We start from the raw sequence: 25459 nt of genomic DNA, 5'->3' as shown, positions 1-25459 counted from the left end.
GTAACAATTTTGCAAACAATTTATAATTACACTACAAGTAAAAATCATCGATGTATGTATATCATTTTAAGCTTTTAATTTTAAACAATTCTAACGTTAAATATTATTTAAAATTAAAGACGATACATATTCACGTTCGCAATTTACTGTAATAAAATCAATTTTTATACGAATTATTTCTCAATGCCTCTCTAGTTTCTTCTAAAGCGTAACACGCGCGTTGTAAAAGTAAATTTACCGCGATTCCCGCAAACGACTTTAAAAATTGTTTCGTAAATACGTTACACCGGCTTGTTTCTCTTGCAACATTTCCCACGCGCATTTGGATGAAATATACATCATACTTTCCATGATCGATGTGCATATATATGCCCGTAGTTATGCCGTGAGCGGCGTTTCCTTGTGAAGCAATCTTCGCAGCTTGATTTTATATCGCGAGAAGTGTTCCAATACAGTTTCATGCAATCCCCGATACGTTCGACATTTTGAATCCGTAGATGAACGCGCTGGCGCGATCGCAGCAACGTGTTACCGCGGAACAATGAAGGCGATTTACGACGCTATCGCCGCAAGGTGCTGCAACACGATGGAAGTATTGATATGGGGAACAGAAGGGTATGAGCTGGCTCAGACATGTGCAATTTCGAGGCTGAGGTGACGAGACTTTCGCTCTTATTCCTCTATACTAAAGGATTATTAACACGTAATAGCAAAATTTTCAGGAAAATATTATTATCTGAATCTTAAAATGGTAATACCGTTCCTCTCTATTAATTGGTAATATTCTCTTCCATGTATTATTAACCGACTTTAAGAATTCTTTGCAGTTTCATTGGTTAAAATATTTTCAACATTCTCTCTCTCCAACAAACTTTTAAAGCTTGTAATTATGATGAGAATTTTAATTATGGACATCAGTGCTAATGTGAAAAGAGATTGAATAAAAAGAAACCACGAACAAGTATTTTACATATCATAGAATTAATAATTAGATTAAAAAAAAAATTGAATATTTTTTAATTAGCAAAAAAAAATCGTTATCGATCCATAACTAATAAAGAGTAATAAAGGAGGGACATATCTTTATAAAAAAACGAGAAATAATGAGCGAGGTAGCACATTTTGTGTGCGGCAGTATTCCCTTAGAAGAAGTTCCCGGCATTATCCCACTCATAATTTCGTAGGCAGCTTACACAAGCTTAACTCACCCTCTATCTCACCTCTGTCCACCCTCCAGCCGCTACCAGCCACGGTTTCTCTAGCATTTCCGAGTTTGTGAGCTCGCAAGCTGCCCCTCATAAACTTAACATAAGGGTTAAGTCTTAGTAGTGCCCTCAGCTTTACTCCTTTCCTTCCTTTTGTAGCCCATCTACCCCTTACTCCCTTACCTACATCAAAGGGTAAACTTTCTGCTTGTTATCTGAAACTGCTCAGGGAACCCCATGTGTAATTACCTCTTTGAATATTTTCTTTTTAAAGTTTTCCTGATTACGCTGCCCCGCATCGTTCGCTTGACTTGTTATGCGAAATTATCTTTTCTGTAAAACAACTAATTAAACCAATGTGATATTAATTGCAATTAAATTTATCAAGTTGCCATTTAAGTTATTATCTTTAACTATGGCAATGAATTCTTTGACGCGTTCGTACGTGTATAATCTTTTAAAGAATAATTTATTCATATTTATATTCCACTAATGGAACCATCGATAAATCGCATAAAAATCGAGAAAATCGAAATTATTAAAACAGAGTCACATGTAGAAACAGAAAGTTGCAATTATATGCATTTAATTATCGTTAAAAGTAACAACCATCATAAATTTGTTTTACAATATGAGAACAAAGAAGCGACCGGATGAGCGTGAAGCTCCCACGCTTCTAAACCGAAAGTCGCGACGTACAAGCCACTTAACAAAATTGCCATGTGGCCGAGTTCTTCAACAGGGCACGAAGAAACATGAGAATCCTCGAAAGGACTGCGTCATATCATGAGCAGACTTTGATGCACGAGCGCGGACCACCAAAAGAACAAGGGAAAAGGTCAGAAGAGAAACATTATTTCTCTGCTGTCACAACAAAGTAGGATTTGCTGTAAGAGTATAGATAATACATATATATGTATATATATTATTACGTACTATATATACACATACTATATATACATTACACACACAGTTGCACTTCTGTTAAACGAAATTTTAGATCCATTTATGTTTCTTGACATAGCTGAAATGATATTTTGTTAAACTAAACATTTGTTTAATAATTATAACTTTCACAGAATGTGCAAGATTTTAAATTTTACAACTATTATAATGCATTGTTAGATAAAATTTTATCAGCTTCAAACTATTAATTGTGTCATATATACGCGAAAGAAATATATCTTAATAGCTGCAGAGACTTATATAATCGAGATTTGAAATTTGTACAAATCTTAACTTCAATAAACAAACAACATCGAAACCTTGTGTAATCAAACGTACACGGATGAACTTGTTACTGACCGAACATGGTTTTGTATACAGAGATTTCGTTAACGCGAATTCTCGTCCAGGCAATCGTTAATTCGACAAATTATTCATCGTCGCAGAAATGAAACGCCGGCGGGCCGAATCGACACACAACTTCGCTAATAAGTTAACTGGCAATCGCTCAAGCGCTTCGCGCCGAGTGAAGTTCTAATTGGATCACTTGTACCTGTCATCGTCGTGAGAGAGGTCGGCGCCGCGCACACGATGATCCACCACCATCGCGTCGCCGCCGGCGTGATCGGCAACGACATTTTGAGTGAATTTTCCGACTGAAGATGCGCGTCATGCCCGCAGCAGCCTGTTGTTTTCCCAGAGAGAAACGCCACATATATCTCCACCCGCCCCGCGGACATCCACCTTCCCCTTTACGCGCATTCACGTTGATATAATGCACGCTGTGAGTTTCCCGATGTAGAAAGGCAGCCAGAGAGAAGAGAGAGAGAGAGAGAGAGAAAGGGGTGGGAGTGGGGGAGGGGGGAGGCGGTTGAGTGTAGAGAGAAGAATGGGAGGGAGATAGGTTCCGTAGGTGAATCCCGCAAAATTGCAATTCCAGACGAAATGGAGTTCTGGTATTTTATCCAACGCGTACTACTCGCGAATTCGAACGGGATGCGCACACGTGGTATGCGCGCTTGTCCTATCATTTGCGCAAGAGGTCCATACATGTATCTATACATCCGAGAAAGATTGTAAATAACGACAAATGTAGCATGACGGAAACACGTCGCTATATGAATGAGTCATATAAATGGTCTCGGTTTAACGTCGCGAAAGAAGTCCCAAGCGACTACTCAAAAAGAAAAAAAAAATTGACAGTTAATATTTTATTCAACGCAACCCGGAACGTTTCTCACGTGTAAAAGCATGAACTCGAAGTGCTCGGCATCATATGTTTTGTGCTTAAATATTAAAAGCTATGCATAGTGATAAAAGTGTAGAAAAATGTATATGTGCTTAGTGAAAATTATATTTTTATTTATCCAGTAGAAAACTCTCTCACTTATGGAGTATATTAGAGAAAGAATGTATCAATCTCTATTTACATTATAAAATAATTTTTAAAAAGCTTGGTGCGTAAGTTCATCATAAATATGCATACGTCTTTTTATTGATTTATATTTTAATAATCAACTTTAATATTTATACCACTCATTTATATGCACACGAACGCGTGCAATATTTTTATCCGCATTAAATTTGCGTTTACCAACGTACATGGAAATTACCACATGACCTACAGGTAGATCACATACCTTCAAACATATCCGTATCCTCCTCGTTTGGACCCTCGAGGCTTCGCCATAGCCAGGATCGTAATTGCTCAAGGAGGGATTCACTACACCCTCTCGTAGTAAGGGGTTCTATCCCGCGCAATGGGCTAAACGTAACCATGATTTACGACTCTGTGGTCGATAAGGACCGCTATGAATGCGAGAACATTGGCGGTATAATGTTTTCCAAGCTGATGATACTCCCCAGTACGGAAAAACATTTATCGCCCGTGTATATACAAGGTGTCCTGCCAGAGATAATTCACAGGTGGCAAAACGTTCTTGGAGAAATTTCGTGAAAATTGAAATTCGAATTGTTTTATGGAATATAAAATATTAATCGAGTTTCTCTCGAGAGATTGAAATACATATAAGTGTTTCAAAGATAACAAATTGCTAATACATATAGCCGCATATAAATCACGCAAACAAATTAAGTTTATTTACATACGTTCATTGAACTGCCATAATCATTAATTTATGTATCACAATCAAATTTCCAATATAATTCAAGCGCATTTTAAATAATTCACCCAACGTTAATGAAAAATCACACGGGCGCATTCGCACAATGCTATTTTTGTTAGTAATAAATAATATACACATGCATTTTGCAAGAATTTACTATTGCGGGAATTGATAATCGTTAATTATAATAATTGTAGAGAATGATCGCGTTTGGTATCTCTTAGTACTTGTCGCGATTGTAAAATTCGAAAGATAATATGACACGTACCTACAACGTCCTTCGCGTTCGGCTCTCACGACACAAATGACAATGAAATGATCGTGTTTACGACCTCAGTGATACGACGCTATGTGACGTCACAAGAATTCGGCGGTGTATAGAGATATAGGTATATTGTATACTCGGTCACCTTTATTCGCACGGCAACACTCGAGTGAAAATGTAACGCCGTAAGACGTTCCGTGTGTCGTCGTACATGTATAATCTCGCGAAAAAAGTACGATCGCGTAATATTTTATAGAATACTTATTAATCACATTGACATACACTTTATTCTACATCGCGACGAGACAATTACGTTACGTGCGTTACGATTCGCCCAACGCTAACGAAAAATCACGCGTCTGAATTCGCATAATTTTTGCTATTAATTAATAATATACGCATGCATTTTGCGATAATTTACTATTGCGGGAATTGATAATCGTTAATTATAATAATTGTAGAGAATGATCGCGTTTGGTATCTCTTAGTACTTGTCGCGATTGTAAAATTCGAAAGATAATATGACACGTACCTACAACGTCCTTCGCGTTCGGCTCTCACGACACAAATGACAATGAAATGATCGTGTTTACGACCTCAGTGATACGACGCTATGTGACGTCACAAGAATTCGGCGGTGTATAGAGATATAGGTATATTGTATACTCGGTCACCTTCATTCGCACGGCAACACTCGAGTGAAAATGTAACGCCGTAAGACGTTCCGTGTGTCGTCGTACATGTATAATCTCGCGAAAAAAGTACGATCGCGTAATATTTTATAGAATACTTATTAATCACATTGACATACACTTTATTCTACATCGCGACGAGACAATTACGTCACGTGCGTTACGATTCGCCCAACGCTAACGAAAAATCACGCGTCTGAATTCGCATAATTTTTGCTATTAATTAATAATATACGCATGCATTTTGCGATAATTTACTATTGCGGGAATTGATAATCGTTAATTATAATAATTGTAGAGAATGATCGCGTTTGGTATCCCTTAGTACTTGTCGCGATTGTAAAATTCGAAAGATAATATGACACGTACCTACAACGTCCTTCGCGTTCGGCTCTCACGACACAAATGACAATGAAATGATCGTGTTTACGACCTCAGTGATACGACGCTATGTGACGTCACAAAAATTCGGCGGTGTATAGAGATATAGGTATATTGTATACTCGGTCACCTTCATTCGCACGGCAACACTCGAGTGAAAATGTAACGCCGTAAGACGTTCCGTGTGTCGTCGTACATGTATAATCTCGCGAGAAAAGATCACGACGAATATTGAGAAATACTAAACGCAATTATTCTTTAAGATTATTACAATTAACAATTATCCATCGTGAATAATCATTTCTTGCAATCATCACGTTTTATTTAAAAGTATATTATTCTTAAAGATAACATAGCGTTAATTTGATGGCATGAATTTTCAATTGAGCATATCGTAATTTCGTATAACGTAATTTTCGCGTTTTTTCGCAATGAATTATAGAATACATATTGTGTGAAATTTATCATGTAAGTGTTCTACAAAGTACCGCGCAATTATTATTTTAATGTACACATTATCGTAATTAAGCGTGTTTTCGCGAGTGAGTGCCACGAAGGAGCAGAAAAAGAAAAATAGAAAAAAAGAGATCTAAGAATCGGACAACGATAGAGCAATTATGAGGTTAGTTATTTATAATTTTGTTGATTTATTATTTATAAAAATTTAATTGCTCGTTTATTTTTGTAGTATAAATTTCTTTATCGATAAAAATTTTTTCTCGAACAAATATGTACTTTATAATCTAAGATAAAATATCGTGAAAATATTTTGCTAATTTTATATTTATTTTTTAATTTCTCTTTACACTTTTTTGGAAAATTTTAACATTGCAAAATTGATACAAACGTAAGATGTCAACGCATCGAAAACAGATATTTATACATTTGAAGAGCATTGAACAGAAAAGATTTTAAAGCAAAATAAGCTTGTGAGTCATTAATTATTTGTAATAATCTTCTCGATTATGCATAGACAGATATCGCACAAGATATAAATTCCTTTTCTTCACTTATGTAGAAAAATTTGTGCAAACTAACTCTAAAGTATTTCTCAAACTATATATTTTTTTCTTTATAATATTATAAGATAATCTATTTTATTTCGACATTTATTTTCTTCAATTACGTTTCAATATCTCCATGTAATAAAAAGATCTTGCTGTAAAAATTACTTGGAAGATCATTACGCGTTCGTACTCATTTCACACTTATAAGCTAAGTGTATGCAGCTGTTTAACTGTCGTCTCGCGTTCATATTGAATCTTCGTGCAAGACAAATGTAACTCAGAATCGGACGGGAATATTTAGTGCTGAATACGTGACATCAGAAGTTTATTAAAAAATATCGATTATGGATTTTTAGAAAGAGAGAGAGAGAGAGAGAGAGAGAGAAAATTATTCTACTAATGTATGTTATGGAAATATCACATGTATATACATACATATATGTATTTTAATGCCGCATTTTTCACATACGCGTTCAAGCAAGCCCTTTCCACCCTCCTCTCACACGTCACGATGGACTCTTGTTATACGCTTTATTTCACGACGATAGAGGCCACAAACGATTCGCACCGTAAGTGGCAATTTGCATAAACGGACACCCAAAATGTACTACCGCTCGCTCTCGTGTTCTATGAGATTTGTCATCTCCAATAGCTCGCGATTTTCCAACGACGCGATAATGCTACATTACTATGACACGGTTGGAATTCGGGGGGAATTCCGGAACGTATGCTTCATCCCCCGCTACACACATATTCGAATACACTCCAATACATATCTAAAGATGAGAATTTGATGCGTTTTAGATACGTGAAGTCCGATTGATTTTATCATATCCCAATATTTTTTATCATATTCTAATATTTCATATTTTATCATATTCTAATATTTTTTATCACTTTTTTATCATATTCAAATATTTTATATTTTACTTTATGAGCATGTTTGCCTCGATTCGTATTAATTATTGTAAGAAAAATCATTGTTTAAAGCTATGAATATCTATTCAATCGTGCATAGTAAGATGGAATTTTAGCAAATATCCCGTAGAAATCAATAGAAGCAGAACAGAAGCTAATAAACCGCGAAGCTAGAGCACTCTGGTATATTTAGGCCGTTGACGAATACCACATGCGTGACTTCCCTTCTATCATTTCCCCCTCTTCTGTAACAACCCTTCATCACTTCTTGCAACTGCTATAACACACTTCGGCACTTTAGCTTTCTAAACTGCGGAAACTACAGCAAATTCCGCGCCTGAACATAGCAGGTGCTCCCGTCTTTTAGCCGATTAAATAACTATAATAACCAGAGTTCACCATAATGATTTAGAGTATGTTGCATACAGTAATTCGCCCAAGTTTCATACAAGAGTAATAATTCTTCAGAAAACGAGATTCTTTCAACCTGCGCAGTCAGTTACGTAGCCACGAAATTTTTAATCGACACTCGTAATATATGAATAATATAATTGTATTATCTCGCGTCTCAACATTTCTCTGACTTTTTAAAACATTCAAAAAAATGCAAGACAGAATATGAAGAATAGGTCTCTCGGATATAATGGCTCCTCGAATAAAGGAAATAATATCGGAACGAGTTATCTTGGAAGTGGCTCGGAGAGCGCGTTTAAAGGATTGGGTCTCAGAGCAATAATTGAATCTCTCCCGCTCGTTCCCGTATCTGGCAGGATATCACGAGATCGGGCGGACGATGAGATAGGAATCGCTATGTCAGTAGGAAAGGAGAATGAAGGAGGTTCGCAACGACGTATCTGCCAACGGGCGCCGCCCTTCGCTCAAATACGACCGCGCACGACCAGTTAAGAATATTTTATGTAGGAATATTCGTGCGCGTGCAGAGAGGTCGGTAAGACCTCGTGCTCTTCTACAGGAATTCTCCTGACATGACAAAACTCGCGAGGATCCGTCCGTGTCGGCTGCGTGAGCATTTTTCTTTCTTATCTTTCAGCCTCTCTACGTCACACTTCTGCGTGCCAAGTGAAAAATAAAAAAATTAAAATTCGTAGTGATCCACGAAGGATCGAGCTTAGACTTATTGAGACAAAATGGATGGAGCCTCGAAAAATATCGTAAAATATTGACATTTCTCGTTCTTATTATATAATAATTTAATTTATCGATTAATCTGTGTATTCAGTAATATATTTTATATATCACTTATATGTAACAACAAGCTAGCGTATCAAAATTACAAGTGCCACTTATAAATAATATAGTATTAAGTCTTCCAATTTTGCTTCATATAATAGCATACTTGAATGTATATGTATATTTCAAGCGCTATTGAAATGTGAAAATAGGTCAAACAGAGCAATACTAAGAGTGCATTCATTAGCGGCCAATTATTTTCATACAGTTGATTGAAAAATTTGGTATGCTACTGATAATTCAATTAAAAAACTATTTTTATCAGATGATCATATGCTCTCGATTTATATTCTGTATACGTATGTAAGCGTAATATTTATTTTTTTTTTCTTAACTATTTTTAGAAAATCCTTATCTCCGATATATTTTAAAGTTTCGAAACTTTAAATCAAAGACAAAATACGTATAAAGCACAAACCAAAATTTATTTTTACACCTATAGAATAATCAGGAAATAGAGAGTCAGAAAATAAAAAAAAATGATAAAACTTGGACAAGTAAATATCAATGTTTTACATTACCAGCCAACAACTGCTATCCGCTTCAAAAGTCTTGAGCTCTGATCTATACTTGGCCATCGATCTTGCTCTAATAGATGAGCAAGGACGGAAAGTCGATTTGTTCGGTCGAGTAGCGGCGTGTTTTATTTGTCGCGGCGAGACGTCGTCGGGCCGGGAAATGTAGAGTTATTACATCCCGACGGAGAAAGAGGACCGTTTTCAGGCCAGGTGACGAAGGCCGGACGAAAAATGGAGCGAGCGGAAGAGACGACTGACGAATGCGATTCGTTGCTGGAAGCGACGCACTCGTTTTCGGAAAAGTTATATCACTAACTATACAATCCTCTAGAGAGATCATCGTCCTGTCTCTCGTAAGGCAACGTACTACATTAAAATTGAAATTTTCTATTTTCGATCTCGCCTATACATATATATCAATTGCTGATGAATAAATGTAATATAATGTAGCATAAAAATTGTTACAAAATAAAATCTATCTAATTTTCAGAATATATATATATATATATATATATATAAAATGAAAAATGTGACGCTTGTGAAGCTCCAATGCATCCATTGAATTTATTTTACTTTTCAGTGCTGCACTTTTCTGCTTTTTTCTTCATTTCTATTTCACGAAGTATTGCGGTTTAAGGTAAAAATAGCTCCGTTTCTGAAGCTTCACATTTATCATTTCCTATTTTCGTTTGCTATTTTTCTGTTGGCCATAGTGAGATATAAATGTAAGATGTAGATGCTATTATTTGTTGAATTACTTGTTATTTTTAAGTCTCTTCTACATATATTTTTTCTATATATATATTTATATATTAAATATTATTTCCATTAATATTTCTTTCTGAGATATTTTTTTATTATCTAATCTTTTATCACTTATATCTTACTACAAGTTATAACTTATTCTCTGAAAATAAAAAAATACAAAGTAATTATATCTTCTATGCATCACATATCATTACATAATTACATCGCTATGCATTTCTACGAGAACACGTTGTAGTTTTGTTAGTACATATTAATATTCAGTAGATTAAGCCATATACAAAATTACAAAGTCATTCAACGTGCGAACAGAGAGCCACTTTTTTTTATTTTTACAAGCTCAGTATAAAACCTTGCGTAGATATATTTCAGCACTTTGCGAGACTTTCAAATTCATGAACACTTAACAGCGTATAAAAAAAAATGGAGGTAGTTAACTCCTCTCTACAAAACTTCAGATTTAAACATTAATTTTTAATGAAACTGTCGGGAAGGATTCGCGTATAAGAAAGAAACACAGATTTTAAAAGCTTTCGTTAAAGTATTTAAATGGCGCGTAGTTGTTATTATTTAATCGTGATTTTACATTAAATAGATTCCTGATGGTCCAGAGGGGAACTTAAATCGAATTTTCGAATCAATGAAATGAAAGCACCGAAGTCTGTACTTTCAATGTATACGAAAGTGGTATATAGATAAAATCCAGAAGTGGCAAGCAATATTTAGCGTTGATTTTGCGCGAATGTAAAGACCGATGTTTTTCTGCCGCTTTCAACTATGTAAATCTTCATGGGAACACTGACCAGTGATGGTTCATAAAAATTCATTTGCTCGCCATGCACGTAATCACAGAATAAATCACGAAGAAACATCGTGTACCAAACCTACCGCGAAATCCACAGGGTATTATCAAATCAGAGAGTTCTTCCTCGGTCTTCCCTTTTTCACTCAGCAGGCTTAAGAGAATTTAGGAGGCGGGTGCCTTTCCCATATGTGTGTGTGTGTGTGTGTGTGTGTGAGAAACTATATATTACAACATGCCGTAATCGAACGCTGGTTTCCTTCTTCTTTTTTCAATGTTCTATCACATCTCTATTCGCGACGTACACACATTTGAACAAATTTTCATCGCGAGAGTTAGTTTTTTTTTTTTTTTTTTTTTTTTTTTTTTCCAATCCAACACAAAGATATTTAACAATTATGTAAAATATAAGGAGCACGCTTTGAACACAAGATGACATATTTTTGCACCACAGATCTACGAGGGTAAAAAAAATGATTTAGATATCATTGCATTTACATTAATATTTTGATCGTTATCGAAATATCGAATAGATAAAATAATTTCAATTTTTTTCCAACGACATGTGCAAGCTCCGATTTGTACTGTATCCCGTATACGCTGTGTACGGACGTCTTCGACCAGAATCCGTGTCCATTTACCCGCAATACCACCCTCGACGAGCACGCATTGTACCCGCTCGTATTCTGTGTTCGTACCCTTTTAGTGAATACGCCATTTTATCCGCGCGCATGTGTGCAGATGCCCACGTGAACACCTACACGTTCGCGTGTATTTGCTCGCGGGTCGAGAAGGGAAGAAAGGGGTGCACGACAGTGCTAACCAGTGTTCAGGAACGTGGCCATTGGCGGTTGGCACAGCGGAGAGAGGCGAGAGGGTGATTCGGGTCGAAAGGACGTGCCTGCTCGTCTACCTCTTTCCTACCTCCGGCTTTATTTTTCTCCGTTTCGCCGAGACACTGTCTTTGTCCTCCGGCGAGTTTCCTCCCGGGGAACTAAAGGAGAAATGCGGAAATGTGCTGCAACCCTTAACTTCATTATTCCGGAACGCTTTAATTTCAGTCGCGTCGCGCATCGGAAAGGGAAAAGGAAACAAGAAATATCGAGAGTAATACGTCCGAAATACGAGCAACGTACGGTAACGATTATATTAAAAATATGTATATTATATGTATTGAAATCTCAAGACATAACTGGAACATACAATAGAAATTCTCCTGTGAAAGTAAAAAATATACCGATTATCTATAAAACAAATGATAATCAAATAGGTATAAAATAATCAAACAAATTTGTTTACGAAAATAAATATATCTTCGAAACGATATTCTATAAAATATATAACGGTTTTTCATGAAACTTGAATTCGATGGAGCTTTTCGCCCGTCCGTAAAACTGTCAGATCGTTCGAACATTTATGTGAACGAAACTCCTTGAGCTGCATCATAAATAGAATCAAATTGCGTTTGTTACTGCTTTTTTGCATTAAATGTGTATTCTCATCGTAACAATAAAAGCAACCACAATACTCGTAAACTTTTAATAATTATAATAATAATAATATCACCCAAACTAAGCAGTCAGTTGAGTGAAAAACATTTTCCGAGTAATGGCTCCGAGTCGCTGCAGAAACTAGTTATTTAAAGTCGTAAGTGGCAAAGACTTGATAGAGTAGCTATAGTTTCGAGAATAACACGAGCCACCCGCGCTCAACTAAGAGGCAATATACGTAATAGCGAAGCTATGCATTCTTTATTGACGCTCGTCACGATTATCTTGTTTGCACACAGAGATTGAGAAAATATTGAGCCGTAGATTGCGTACTTTATCCACTTAATGGCAATCGTATAGCTTGTACAATCCCGGCACTGTAACAACTACCTCGTATTGATTTCTTTAAAGTACACGCTCGAGCAATACAAACGTCACCTCGTTCAGCTATTGCGAAATTGATCTCATAAATTGAATAATTACATGGATCGTGATGTAATCACTTGCCATTGCGAACCTCGAGTGTTTACTCGATATCTACGCAACAACGTACATGCCATATGCGGAAATTATACATGGAAATACATTCGTCTCTATGATGCATGCTCGTTCTCTTTGTGTTCAAAACGGAATGATTATATTATGTTTGGCGCATATAGTGTATTCTAATCGCGCAAATAATTTGCATTAACGAACCGAGGAAATATGTATTATCCAAATATTATAAATTAAATGTAGTAACAATTGAAGCTTGCATTAATTGTACTAAAGTTCACGCCGCCGGTGGGAAATAAGGCTGAAATATTCCGGAATATTTGCACGTCTTGCTTTACTGTTTACTCGCCTCACTTTACGATCTCCTTTGCACGTTTCTCATCGCGTGAACGAGCAGTATGCTTCATTCTTATCACCATTTTCGTTTGCTCTTCGTCGTATACTTGTTCTATATTAGCACATTACATTTCATACTTAATCGAAATGCTTGCCACTAATATGGGCCATGTATAATCGCGTAAGAGAGCGTCAATAATCCTAGATAAATAAGGGGTTCGTTTAACGTTCCCACCGTACGCTAATTTTATTATTCAGCTGTAGCAATAGAAATGATTTGAAATACTCTTACGTCAAAGTGCTATCTCGCGACAATATGTAAAAAGTATTATCATCAATGTACCGTACCGATTTTTTCGTTTAGCTCAATGCAAATATTATATTTGTGTACACAAGTGCTTTCAGGCATTCGCGTAACGCGTATTATGTGCCGCCGATTCAAAAGAAACAGTCTTATGCATTTACCGCTGGTATGCACTTGAATATATATCCATATAGAGGATTGCCATTGACGCTGGATAGCGCCGCACAAAAGGTATCACGGATCGTAGAAACGTCATGCATTCCGTTTGGCCGACTTACTACTCCAAAGGCTCGTTTCGCACACGAGGTGCATAGTGACCCTTTGGTCTCCAACCGTCTTCTGCTTGATGTATTCCCGAGGGAATCGATTAATACGCGCGATTGCGGATGCAACGAGCCGCTTCCAAGACCACGCATACCGTAATGGTCAAACGACAGTATTTCCACGCCCTTTAAGCCAGCGTTTCTACTGTTCGCAAATGTGAAAATGAAATAGAGCATCTATGCATTATATGCCATTTGTGTTGTGCTGAGAATCTAATTATATTAAATTTTTTCTTTCTTTTATATTCAATTATATTAAATTCTTTTTACGGCATACGATAATTAATTTATTTATAAAGTAATCTACGTTAAAGTTATTAATTGGAAATGTACTTGTACATATAGAATGATAAATACATAAATCATTAAAACCATTAATGCATTTTGCAACGTAATAGGTAACTAAACACCGAGTATATCACGGATAAACCGCGCATAATTAATTGGCATAATTACGACCATAGTTACGGAGATACCGGTTCATCTCTAGTCAAGAGTAAGTCTCTCTCTCTCTCTCTCTCTCTCTCTATGTTCTATCTCGCGGACATCGCTACAGTACGAGGCAATCGTGTCCCATGTGCAATAGGAGTTATTACGTTGCTTCTGCCGTGCAGTTGCAACTTCGAAGACGTCTAGCGTCTCCGTAACTCGAACTAATACCTCTTGTGACTTCAGGCGAAAATTGTGAGCAACCAACTACCGAGCAGTCGACTACACGTCATCATAGCTGCTTATATGAAAATCTAATCTCGTAATAATTCGCGAATGAAACATTTCCGCAATACAAAGCTGTTTGTGAGGACAATATGCTTAATATCAATCTCGATGCTTTAAAATAAAAAATAGGAAATTAAATGTTAAAATAAAAAATATAGAAGGAAATTAAAAGATATTTACAAATATTGAAATCTATAAATCTATAAATCTTTTTGTCAAGTAAATTGAAAATTACTTTCATTAAAACTATAATTTTGAATCTTAATACGAATATAATGACGCATTGAAATACATACATACGCGCGGTTTTGCGGTTGAATATGTCTTGCTACTATAATATCCTACATTATTCTACAAACATCTGCGAGATGCAAGTGTGTTAGGCCATTGTCTTACGCGTTTGTGCATGCAACAGGATTCCGGATGGTCAGCATTGTATTGTTTGAGCCAAATAACGTAATTGCTGATGTCATAATTAATATAATAATTCTATAAAAGCTAAATTATATTTAATATCCTCTTAGCAAAATTATTATATGTAAATTAATATATCAACACGGCAACAAATAAGTAATATAAGTGATATATAAATTTATAAAAAAATTTCAATATTTAATTTACGCAAATAGAAAGCGCGAATAAAATTATTCAATGATTTAAACTTTGCTCTAACAGATTTTACAAATCATCGATTAATTAAATTCAATACAATTCGTCAATGTACAGCAAAAAAGTACAATCTCTCTAATCAAGCAAATAATTTCGATCTAGAACAGATAAGCTACGCGTAGGATCTATCAAATGGATCTCGTTCGTATGCAAACACTCTACCATTTACGGATGACCATCACGTAAACATGCCGTGCGAAGCACAATGAATTTGAACTATCGTCGAGGCAAAAAGGTTTGTTTCGATGCTATTCACTTCTCTCATGTCAGCTTTTACAAACTCAATGAGAATGAGATAAATGTCTCCTGCTGCATGCAGCTCCTGCAGAAATTATTGTGATTATATTGTCCGACAAAATTTATATTGTTTTACAAAGTTGGAGATTTACAAAATCTCATTAATATCACAGAAATACTTTACAATATTAAAATGTACTGTAATTCGTGAAAAGTACAGCATAAAATACTCTGCCAAAAATACATTATTTATATGCTCTGTTTCAGTTTATGTAATCTCATTAAATTGTGTCACTTCTTTACAAAAATGCTAGTCTGATGTTTAATGTTAAATAATAAGTAAGTAACTACCTATACAATGGGGTAAAATAACACGCCGGCATTTAAAAGATTATTAAAAAATGCAGTGGTAAAATATATGTATAGTTTTAAACGGAAAAATGGCGTGCTGCTCCGTAATGTTATAAAGAAACTTAACTTGTGGTTTCTAGGACACTGAGAAATTCTCAGATATACATACATGCAACTGAAGAAAACGATTAATGCAAGTAATCGCCAGTATAAACTGCCAGTATAAGCCAGCACTTTCAAGATACCTTTACCGTCACAACCATCTCATTCTCTGATTTTCTAGATGCGGAGGAATGATATCCCCACCTCCCTCTCTCCGTCTCTCTCTCTCTCTCTCTCTCTCTCTCTCTCTCTCTCTCTCTCTCTCTCTCTCTCTCTTTCGCGAAAGGGTGAGGGGTCAAACGGAATTGTATTGCTCGATGCGAGCCACGCAATTGCAATTGCGAAACCGCGAAGCTCGACGGAATTTGCACTAACAGCGTTCACTCAGACTCCTTAATACGACTAAGTCGCGCAACTTACAATTATAGCGTGTCCGGCAAAATCCCATCGCTTTTCACGCTGATACACAAACACAATCTCGGGAAAATCTCAATTTCTCAGCTACGTTTCCGCAATTGCCATGCATTCCACGCCGCGTAAACGAAAATTGAGAATAGCTTTGTGTGTCTCCTATCAAGCCACCAAAACAACAGTTGTTAATAGAACTAATATCAATAGACTTCTTCTTTTTAAAAAAGAATTTTGTTAATCATTTTCTTAATCAATGAAATTGCGAAAATACAAATTTATTAATTTTATAATAAATGTACGTATATTCCATCATTTCAGTTCGCTGGGAAATATTTGTTCACACGAAAAAGTGTTGTAAACAAACTGAACGTTATGTAGTGGAAAAATGGTATTAAATTTAAAATGGATTACATAAATGAATAACATACTTAATTTCGGTTTATGCGTGCACAATTTTAAAAGGTTCTCTCTTTTTTTTCGCATTTATTTGAATTGAATCATAAATATACATATATACCCGGAATACTTTTATGCTAAACCAACTTTGTTGTACACATGCAAACTAGTCGGTAAAGAGTTACATACGCGAGAGTTTGGTCGATGTTACCTATTCAGTGTGGCCGTTACGAGGGTCACCACCGATATAGCAAGAGCTTTAGGTGCCAACTAGCTTTTCAAATTATCATTTAAACGGATTCGAATTGTCCCAGGATACCCGTTGTTCATAGCTCGACTATGCTTTCGAGATTATAGGCCGTCGAGACTAAAACCATTTCTCTTACGGAATTTAATCGGATCCCGGCGGAATTCCAGACCAGTCGTCTCGAAACAAATTCACGAAACACCAACTGTATTCCTGTTTGCTTCCAAAATTCCAAGCAAATCACTAATATAACTTACGTGCACTCCGCAAAAAGAAAAAAAAAAAAAAGAGGGACGAGAAGAAATAATATTATATTTGTGAACAAATAAAATTAGATGAGAAAAAAATTAAAGCTAAAAAAATAACTATTTTGTCTCTTATATATTATATTGATTTATTTCATCGGATTTACAATACACATTTTACTGCCTTACAACCTTAACAGCACTCGTATTCATATTTTAATAGGCCATTTAATGGGCTTTGTTTTCAATACTCGTTTTAATATCGTTTCACATCTATCTAAAGTTCAACTAATAGAACGTGATAAACAAATTTGCGAGAAGATTTCTCAAATATTTCGTCATTTTCTATGTAGACTTAATTAACTACACAGCCATTCGATCCCGGCATCAAATTAATCCAGGTATTATCGAGTAGCCACAGCGAACGCAACATTATACTACGACGTGCGAACGTATCGATCGTAATTACCAGATTTTCCATTCAATATTCGATGCATGAAGCAACACTACATTACGACGTTTAGATCATCGACGAGTTTTATTCGCATCTTTTAAAACTCATATTGCGTTTTCTCGCCTAGTCACAGAGAACGTAACTTACACAACCTGTCGTTAAGTTCGCCGTCACGGCGCCGTAAATATGTTCCATCGAAGATATTGCATTGCAAGATGTGTATACATAAAGGAGGAGAGAAGAAGGGAGAGAAGGAGATGCAAGACGGCGAAGCGAGAACAAAATTATTTCGCGAGCGTAATGGCGCGGATGTACCCAATAAAACAAGGAGGAAGTAGCGGACGATCGATCGTAAGAAAACAGAGGCGCTCAACAAAATTTTCTCCTCAGCATGCCAAACCCCGTAAATTTCTAAAGCTATTAAGTTTATCGGTCTGGGGGGGGGAGTAAGAAGCTCCTAACTTTTATAAATGATCGTCTCGCCTTCGGTGCAATTTACGAAAAAACCTCGTTCCTCATTTCACTTAATTCTGCCACAACGCGGACGAGCGGAAGCGATGGGACACCGGATCGAGACACGGGTAAGACGATATATCGTTGTAATAGAAAACGATTGATTCATCTCTCGCCGTCGCGTCGTCTCTAAAATTGCCGTTTATTCGAAAGATATTAAAATCCCGATAAAAAAATAACTCTATCTCAGAATATAAAGCATTTAAATATTATTGATAATTTATGATTTACTTGGGGAGGGGGGAGGGGGAGGGGGGAGGGGGGACGTAGAAAGATACTTTTCAAATAAGATATATCTCTTTATCATTTAGTAATACTTTACGCTGTACAAAATAATATGGTACAACATTTCAAATTGACTCGCATCATATTTACACACAAATACAATCAATATATCCTGATAAATCAATTTTTCACTCTATTTAATGGAAAATTAATGATCAATCACTCGCGAACGTAACACACATTGCAACACAAAGAATCGGACATGCTTAAATGGCATATTACGAGAGAAAATCTTTTCTTAAAATTGTACAGAATAAAACTGTCTGTTAAATAATTTTACTCCGTCACGGACATAGCATCGTCAGCAATTTTATCCGTCAAACTCGAACTGGCTGACGCAGAAAGGCTGTAGCTCCTCTCAACTTTTTTGCTCTTTCGCACTCTATTACCAATTCCTTGGGGTCCCTTGTGGTCTTTTATCTTACGGCCGCAATTGGTTTTTGACTTGGCGAGCAGTGGCGTGGGCGTCGATAATTTTGCGAATCGCATGGCGATACGATTCGCCCGATCCAATTCGTCACCAGTCGGGAGAAAATAGTGACCGCGATATCTTCGTAAAATACCGTATTCGATACCTCGTTTCAAAGCCGCCTTCACCTGAGATATCGTGGTAATAATCAATTTGAGCGGATGAAATAAATCTGCATGAAAACGCAGCGCGTACATGAAATAAATAAACTGTCATGTGTAATCATTAATACATAAATTTTTAATACACAAATGTAATTTTTACAACACACAGTTTTCTTTCTTTACTTCGAAGAAAGCGAATGCAACAAATTTCTAGATTCCTTCCGCTAAAATATCGTTATTCAAAACGATTTGCAGAATTGACATGAACTTGGCACTCGTGCGCACTTTACATACGCATGTCTGTGACAGTGATTGATATGTAAAAATAGAAAAAGTACAAAAGAAATTTCTATCATTGATTTTGATCAACACTATTGTTTTTTACTTGGAACAACAATGTTGCATCAATAATATAATTGTTAAGATATTTATAATAATCGATCAATCAAAATCGCAAGTATCATACATGTGTATACTTAAAATACATGTAATATACGTGCTCTCTACAAATATTACACCCAAAAAAATTTAATAAGAAGATATAATTTAATAATTAATAAAATATTTATATTTTTTTATTAGATATAATGCTTTAAATACACTCACTCGTCGTTTAACGCCTTCTTCAGGCATGCTCGAAGCATAACTAATATATCCCGCAATTTTTTTCGATGTAGAACCTTTGGTTTCACGAAGATCTTGTATAGCAGAGACAACTAGAGCAGCAATTTTCAAGGGTTTCATCATCCGTCTCCCCTTTCTTTTTACAATTTTCGTCTCCTTTCTCGCCATTTTCACCCTGATCGTTGATCGTTGAAGTAGAAATCACTTTGACAATTTAATGCAAATATTATTGAATAAAGAAAATTTTCGCGACGTGATTAGCACGAAAAATTTATTCCGCGGCTGCTGTCAAAGAACCCATCATAATCGATTATTTTTTTCTCAATCATTTGTTTCCATCGACGAACTACTTTCACGCGAAATAGCCTTTAAAAATATCTTACGTATATTAATTTTTAATATAATTTTTACTTATATACTATGCGATAGATTAAATTAACTATTTTTTATTAGAAAATAGTCTACTTACAATTAGTTAAAGAAAATAACTTTGTACTAAATATAATTCATTTATATATGTATATTATATAACAGTATTTTCTTTCTTAAAAAAACAATGTTTTTCCACTAAGATTATGCACATAATATATCAGAAATTATGTGTGAAAAATGATAAGATAAAAAGTGCAATCGTAAGAGAGAAAAAGTAAAACGCGCGAAAAGGTGCCACATATACTAATAGCATAGCATGCTGTAGGGCTTTAAAAAAAAAGATGCGGTGTCAGACTGCTGCATTACAACCGCACCTACGCAATGCATAAAGCTGGGATATGCGAATGCATTATTCTTTCTTTTGTACGTTACCCGAGCTTTTTATCGGCGTATTCGCGGTGCGCGTTTCACCCTCCTTGTTCCCCAATCAGTCAACTTTACGATAGGCATTACTTTCTTGGCGGATGAAAAAAGGCAACCGTTGAATAATACATTGGCCGGATGCACTCGCACGGATATCAGCCCCTGTAGGGGGAGATGCAACCGTCTTTTTTTTACAAGTTGAACCGGAATTAGTCATCGTGCGAGGAAGAAAAAGGGGAAACGAAAAAAAAAAAAAAAAAAAAAAAAAAAATTACGATTATATGGCGATACGCGAGAACATTACCGCAGTGATTGATCGCCAGACCGTAATCAAGCACATATGAAAGTATACACGACGCGCAATAAGCCACTGGAAAGCCACCCCAGAATCGTTATGCAATCATATGCTCCCTGATAAGCCGCGCCGCTAATAACAGTGAAACGATACGTAGTCGTATAAAGAAATTCGCACGCGACCGCAAAGCCCAGCGATATCCGCACGCAAGAGAGTCCTGCGCACATTTGCATAATAAAAAAAGAATACAATTACGCGGCGAACGGTCATGTCGACCGTTGCTCGTAGGGAACGTATTTTTAGCTGTAATCGGCCGGTATTAATCTCCGCGAAACCACTTAATTTCACGCTGCGTTGAATCACGCCAGTTTTTCACTTCGAGCACAGTGTGGAGCCGCTTATAATTTCGAGATTTTTAACCCCGTAGCCCCATTCCGCTCTATAATCGACTATATAATGGCAATTTCATTCTGACGCGTCATTATCATTTCTGCCACGTTTGCCTGCAATATTGAAATCTGATATAAATAGAAAATATTGTAGCCTATTTTCAGCAACCAAACAATTGCTTATGTGTCATAAAATTAAAGCAATTTTATTCGTTCGAGCGAATTAAAGTAACGTGTCATCCGCGCTCTACATGTCGAAATAAAATTAATTCAATTTCGTGACAATTGTTCGATGATTTTGCACGATTGTAAATGTAATCGATGTGAGCGAATCTTCGTTGGGAGTGAATTTTTTTCGCTCTATCAGTGAATGATTGCCTATATCCGCTGCGTCGAAATGTGAACTAATTCCTGTACACAACACAGTTGATTGTCAAATGTCGAATATTCAGAGAAAAAGGCGATATTAAAAAATATTGCTGACAGCATGTATAACACCATGCTGGTGATTTGAATTTTATGTCGGTAATAACCAAATCGATTGTGGATGTTACGCGATGGCAGCAAATTTGCAATACGACGAGAGAAAATCGACCTGACTATTTAAAAAGCAATTATATGCAAACACACATCGTCAGACAGCGGTAATGCCGTTGCCATACGTGCGTTCGCAGTTTACACTGTCTGTTACGAACGGTTTGTTGCCGATATTACCACGGTCGAAATGAAGTTTATCGCGGACAAACTAAACGAAATGAAACAACGTTGGATTTATTAAATGCGAAACTGCGTTACCGAAGCTATATGTACATATCGCATGACGCGATGTGTTTCGATGTTTCATTACATTGTTTATGTGTATACATTTATGTACATATCGTTATATTCTCTTGCTGAAGCCTTTACTCGGAAAATTAAAAATATATATATATATATATATATATATATATATATATATATATATATATATATATATATATAACAATAAAGTTTCTCGATTATAAAAGCTGTATGTGTACGTATGTGTATGTGAGACATCCAGAGCTGACATTATTTTTCCTTCCCCGTTTAAAAATATTTTAATTAAATTTTATAATTTACATATTGCTGAATTTGATAATATATGAGAGAAAAGTTTCATACGACAATTTATAACGCTATTCAATTTAGTCTCGAAATTCTTCTGTTTTACATGAAAACACCTTGGCGAAACAAAGCCTCATAAATTATAATCGTACCGTCGAGATCAAGCATGATCTAGCTAGCTCCCTGCGCAGCTTTACTCCCTTCTCTCCTTTCTTCCGGCTCATGAGCGTCGATTATTATCCGCGCAATTACGTCGGTAGCTCGCGGTTAGGAAAATACCGATTCCAAGCTGCTCACGGCATACGAGCAGAAATTTATTAACAGGCGTACGTGATCGCTTATGCGCGCACGTAATAAGGTTTAAGCGACGTGCAGGGCGAATTAAACGAGCTGAACGGCTATCGGCGCCGACAATGCGTTCGACCATGCTTTATCGTTTAATATTCTAAGTGGTCGTATAATCAAGTGATGTTACCGCACTCATAAAATGCAACGAAGCGGGCTAATTACAAGCGGACTGCGTTATGCACATAGATTTTAGCGACGAAAGTCTATCGCTTGCCAGGAAATCCACCAAATACTTTATGTTATATACACTACAGAATAGCGTGATTAAAGAGCAATCATGAATAAAGAGTATCATGATGTCGGAATATGTTCATTCATTAGATAGTAAACTTATTCCTTCAGATTTTATAAATGCTTTATTAATAAATATATATTACGTAAGAATTCAAATAAACGTCAAGTTCTTCTAATTTTGTAAAATTTAATACAAAAAATAAAATTTAGTTTATATCTCTGCCTGATTGTTGTCGTCTCACGAAATAATTATCATAGTAAGAAATTCTTACCTCGAAATCGATTCTTCTAGAAACTTGTTAAGACCATATCATTGTATCGACTTTCTCTCAACGTTTAGATGTTTATCGTTTCCTAGACAGTTTTGCTGAGTCTTTGGTGTCAATATCGGCTACGTTGAGAGCCTCTGATATAAAGCGCCTTCAAAGTTTCGATGGGAAAGCAGTCGAGATAAAAAAGGTTAATTAATCTCTCGTTCTTCGAATGCGATTGCCAACAGGACGAGAATCGAAGGTGCAGTCGTAATGCAACTTCTCCCGGTTAGAATTAAAATTGGATAAAAGGATCGTGCAAAACAATGACAAGGAACGATAAATAAATTAAAGAAAAAAAAGGAGACAAAATGGAGAAGAAATCGGGCGGACGCAAATTCGTGCCCTTTGTCAATTTGGCGGAGCGTAACGACCAGAGTTCTCTTCCGAGATCTTATCCTATCAAGAGAAATCTCGCGCGGCTCGAAAAATCGCGAGTACTAGTCGTGAAACTTTCAATTACAGTCGCATTCAATTACCGCGCGCTCGTTTCTCCCAGCGTTTGTGTAATCGCGGTCAGCACAAAAGTCCCTCGGAACTGGAGATACGGAAATTCTTATTGTGCGCCGAATACATAAACAGTTCTTAAAGAAACGTAATCCTCTGGCGATTCCGCGCGACGATGGAATGCACGCAACGCAAAATACATTATCCAATTATTCGGTACGCCGCGATAAATCTCAAAATCGACAGAAGTCCGAGCCAAGCTTGTGTGAGTGCGAAGCTTTACGAGATATAACCGGCTCACGGGCTCCATCGCTAGTAACAGCAGCGAACGAATGTAATTTGCGAGCGAATGATTAATGACCGTCACAAGGACTAGGTAAACTACTAGCGATGCTCTTCTTCGACACTCCCATGAATAGATTACGTATATAAGCGGTCGCGAAAGGGGAGAAGCGGCTTTAGAGCTTGCGTTAGGAAAGTTTCGAGAACCACTGCGTTAAATGGGATCAACCCTCCCATATTCCATCTCTCTTACCCTTTCGTAGAGTAGGTAGGTTATGCGTGATATGCGCCGCTATTAGACATAGGCGCGCACACGTGCGCCGTGGAACTGGAAATGATCGATCCAGAAACAAGCAGATCGTACGAAAGCCAGCAGACTTGCAGACCGAACACTTTAGTCAGTATGCAGAGTGGAATGGTGGGTGGGAGAGGGAGAGGACGCATCGTGGGAATTACCGGCGTTCCGATGCATCATCGCAGGATTGTGCAGTTTCCACGCAGGGCCGTGACCACCGATTGGACCTTGCCGAATGCAATTGATCCATAACCGATGGCTGCACTCGCGCTAATACCGCAACACTCGTACGTCACTGACGTCTGGCAACTCCGGCATTGATTATGCAGTAATTCCTAAAGTCGCCCCGAATCATCTTCATCAATGACAAATTATTCGAGCGTTCTCGAATTAACTCACGATGAGTATATTAGAGTTTATTATGTCGTCCCACATGATTTATAAACTTGTTACCTTTCTATTTCCACGTTTAGCCATTAGATTAGCGCTTAGATATCACTATTATATATCCAATCTATTTTTTATAATCTCACATATAAAAATATAATCTTGGATGACATCAATCTGTCACTCGAGATACATCAAAAATTTCGATAGACTGTTATCAATTCGAAATGCAGATAAGCCCTACGTTGCTAGACAGCTTTACTGCTGGCTCTCAGGGATCTGCAACGCCATCGGACCTCATGAAGAATTCAATCCAGCTAGAGGATACATTCTGGACGACGTTCGAGCCACGAAACTTGTTGTTGCACTAGCAGTATCTTGCTTGAAATGGGCTCCACGGGGAACGGCGTGCCTCGTTAATACTTTAATTTCGTGTAGCAGCTTTCTGTAATACTGCCATGACCCGACAAACGTAGCCTGACAGCATACGAAGTTTCCACGAGCCGAGGCTTAATTGTTTGCTTACTGAACTGTTGTTAGTTAAAGTGGAAAGTTGCTGATAACTCGACTGCAATAGAGACAGCAAGGAAGAGAATGAGAAAAGAAGGAAAGGAGAGAGAGAGAGAAAGAGAGAGAGAGAGAGAAAGAAAAACAGAACAAGGAAATGAAAAGAGAAAGGAAAGAAAGACAGAACGTCGAGAGAAATTTGAAAGCAAGCGAAATCACATATACATAACTGAAATCTCTCTCCTGCATTTAGTAAGCAGATTCTCCCGCTTAACTGACTGAAATCTCCATATCGGACAAAAGTATTAGACCAGTGGAAAAGCCGTGAAAAAAATTCTATCAAAATTACAAAATTTTCACGACAGTTTCATTGTTCTTTAATGTTTATAAGCGCCGAACAGATGAAAAGTTTATCGATCGAGATAGATATTGAGTA

The 25459-nt window shown here is 36.7% G+C and overlaps 2 protein-coding genes across 5 annotated transcripts in view; both read right to left on the bottom strand.

The window, feature by feature from the left end:
- LOC140668968 (TWiK family of potassium channels protein 7) overlaps window positions 1-25459 on the bottom strand; it is a 272402-nt gene that overhangs the window by 151167 nt on the left and 95776 nt on the right. The window contains exon 1 of one of the 4 annotated variants that reach the window (XM_072898334.1): window positions 4545-4810. The exons of the other annotated variants lie outside the window; for them this stretch is intronic. The gene's annotated coding sequence lies outside the window, so the exon portion shown is untranslated. Of the gene's footprint in view, window positions 1-4544; window positions 4811-25459 lie in introns of those variants that run through there. 4 annotated transcript variants of the gene reach the window in all.
- LOC140669006 (uncharacterized) lies at window positions 16200-20031 on the bottom strand. The gene is made up of 2 exons (XM_072898420.1): window positions 19630-20031; window positions 16200-19047 (listed from the first exon to the last, which is right to left on the bottom strand). Exons 1-2 carry the CDS (start codon window positions 19813-19815, stop codon window positions 18727-18729), a joined length of 507 nt encoding a protein of 168 aa, XP_072754521.1. The 5' UTR covers window positions 19816-20031; the 3' UTR covers window positions 16200-18726.

Source organism: Anoplolepis gracilipes, chromosome 8 (assembly GCF_047496725.1).
Source record: "Anoplolepis gracilipes chromosome 8, ASM4749672v1, whole genome shotgun sequence".
Classification (NCBI taxonomy): domain Eukaryota; kingdom Metazoa; phylum Arthropoda; class Insecta; order Hymenoptera; family Formicidae; genus Anoplolepis; species Anoplolepis gracilipes.
This window is presented reverse-complemented; position numbering and strand designations above follow the sequence as displayed.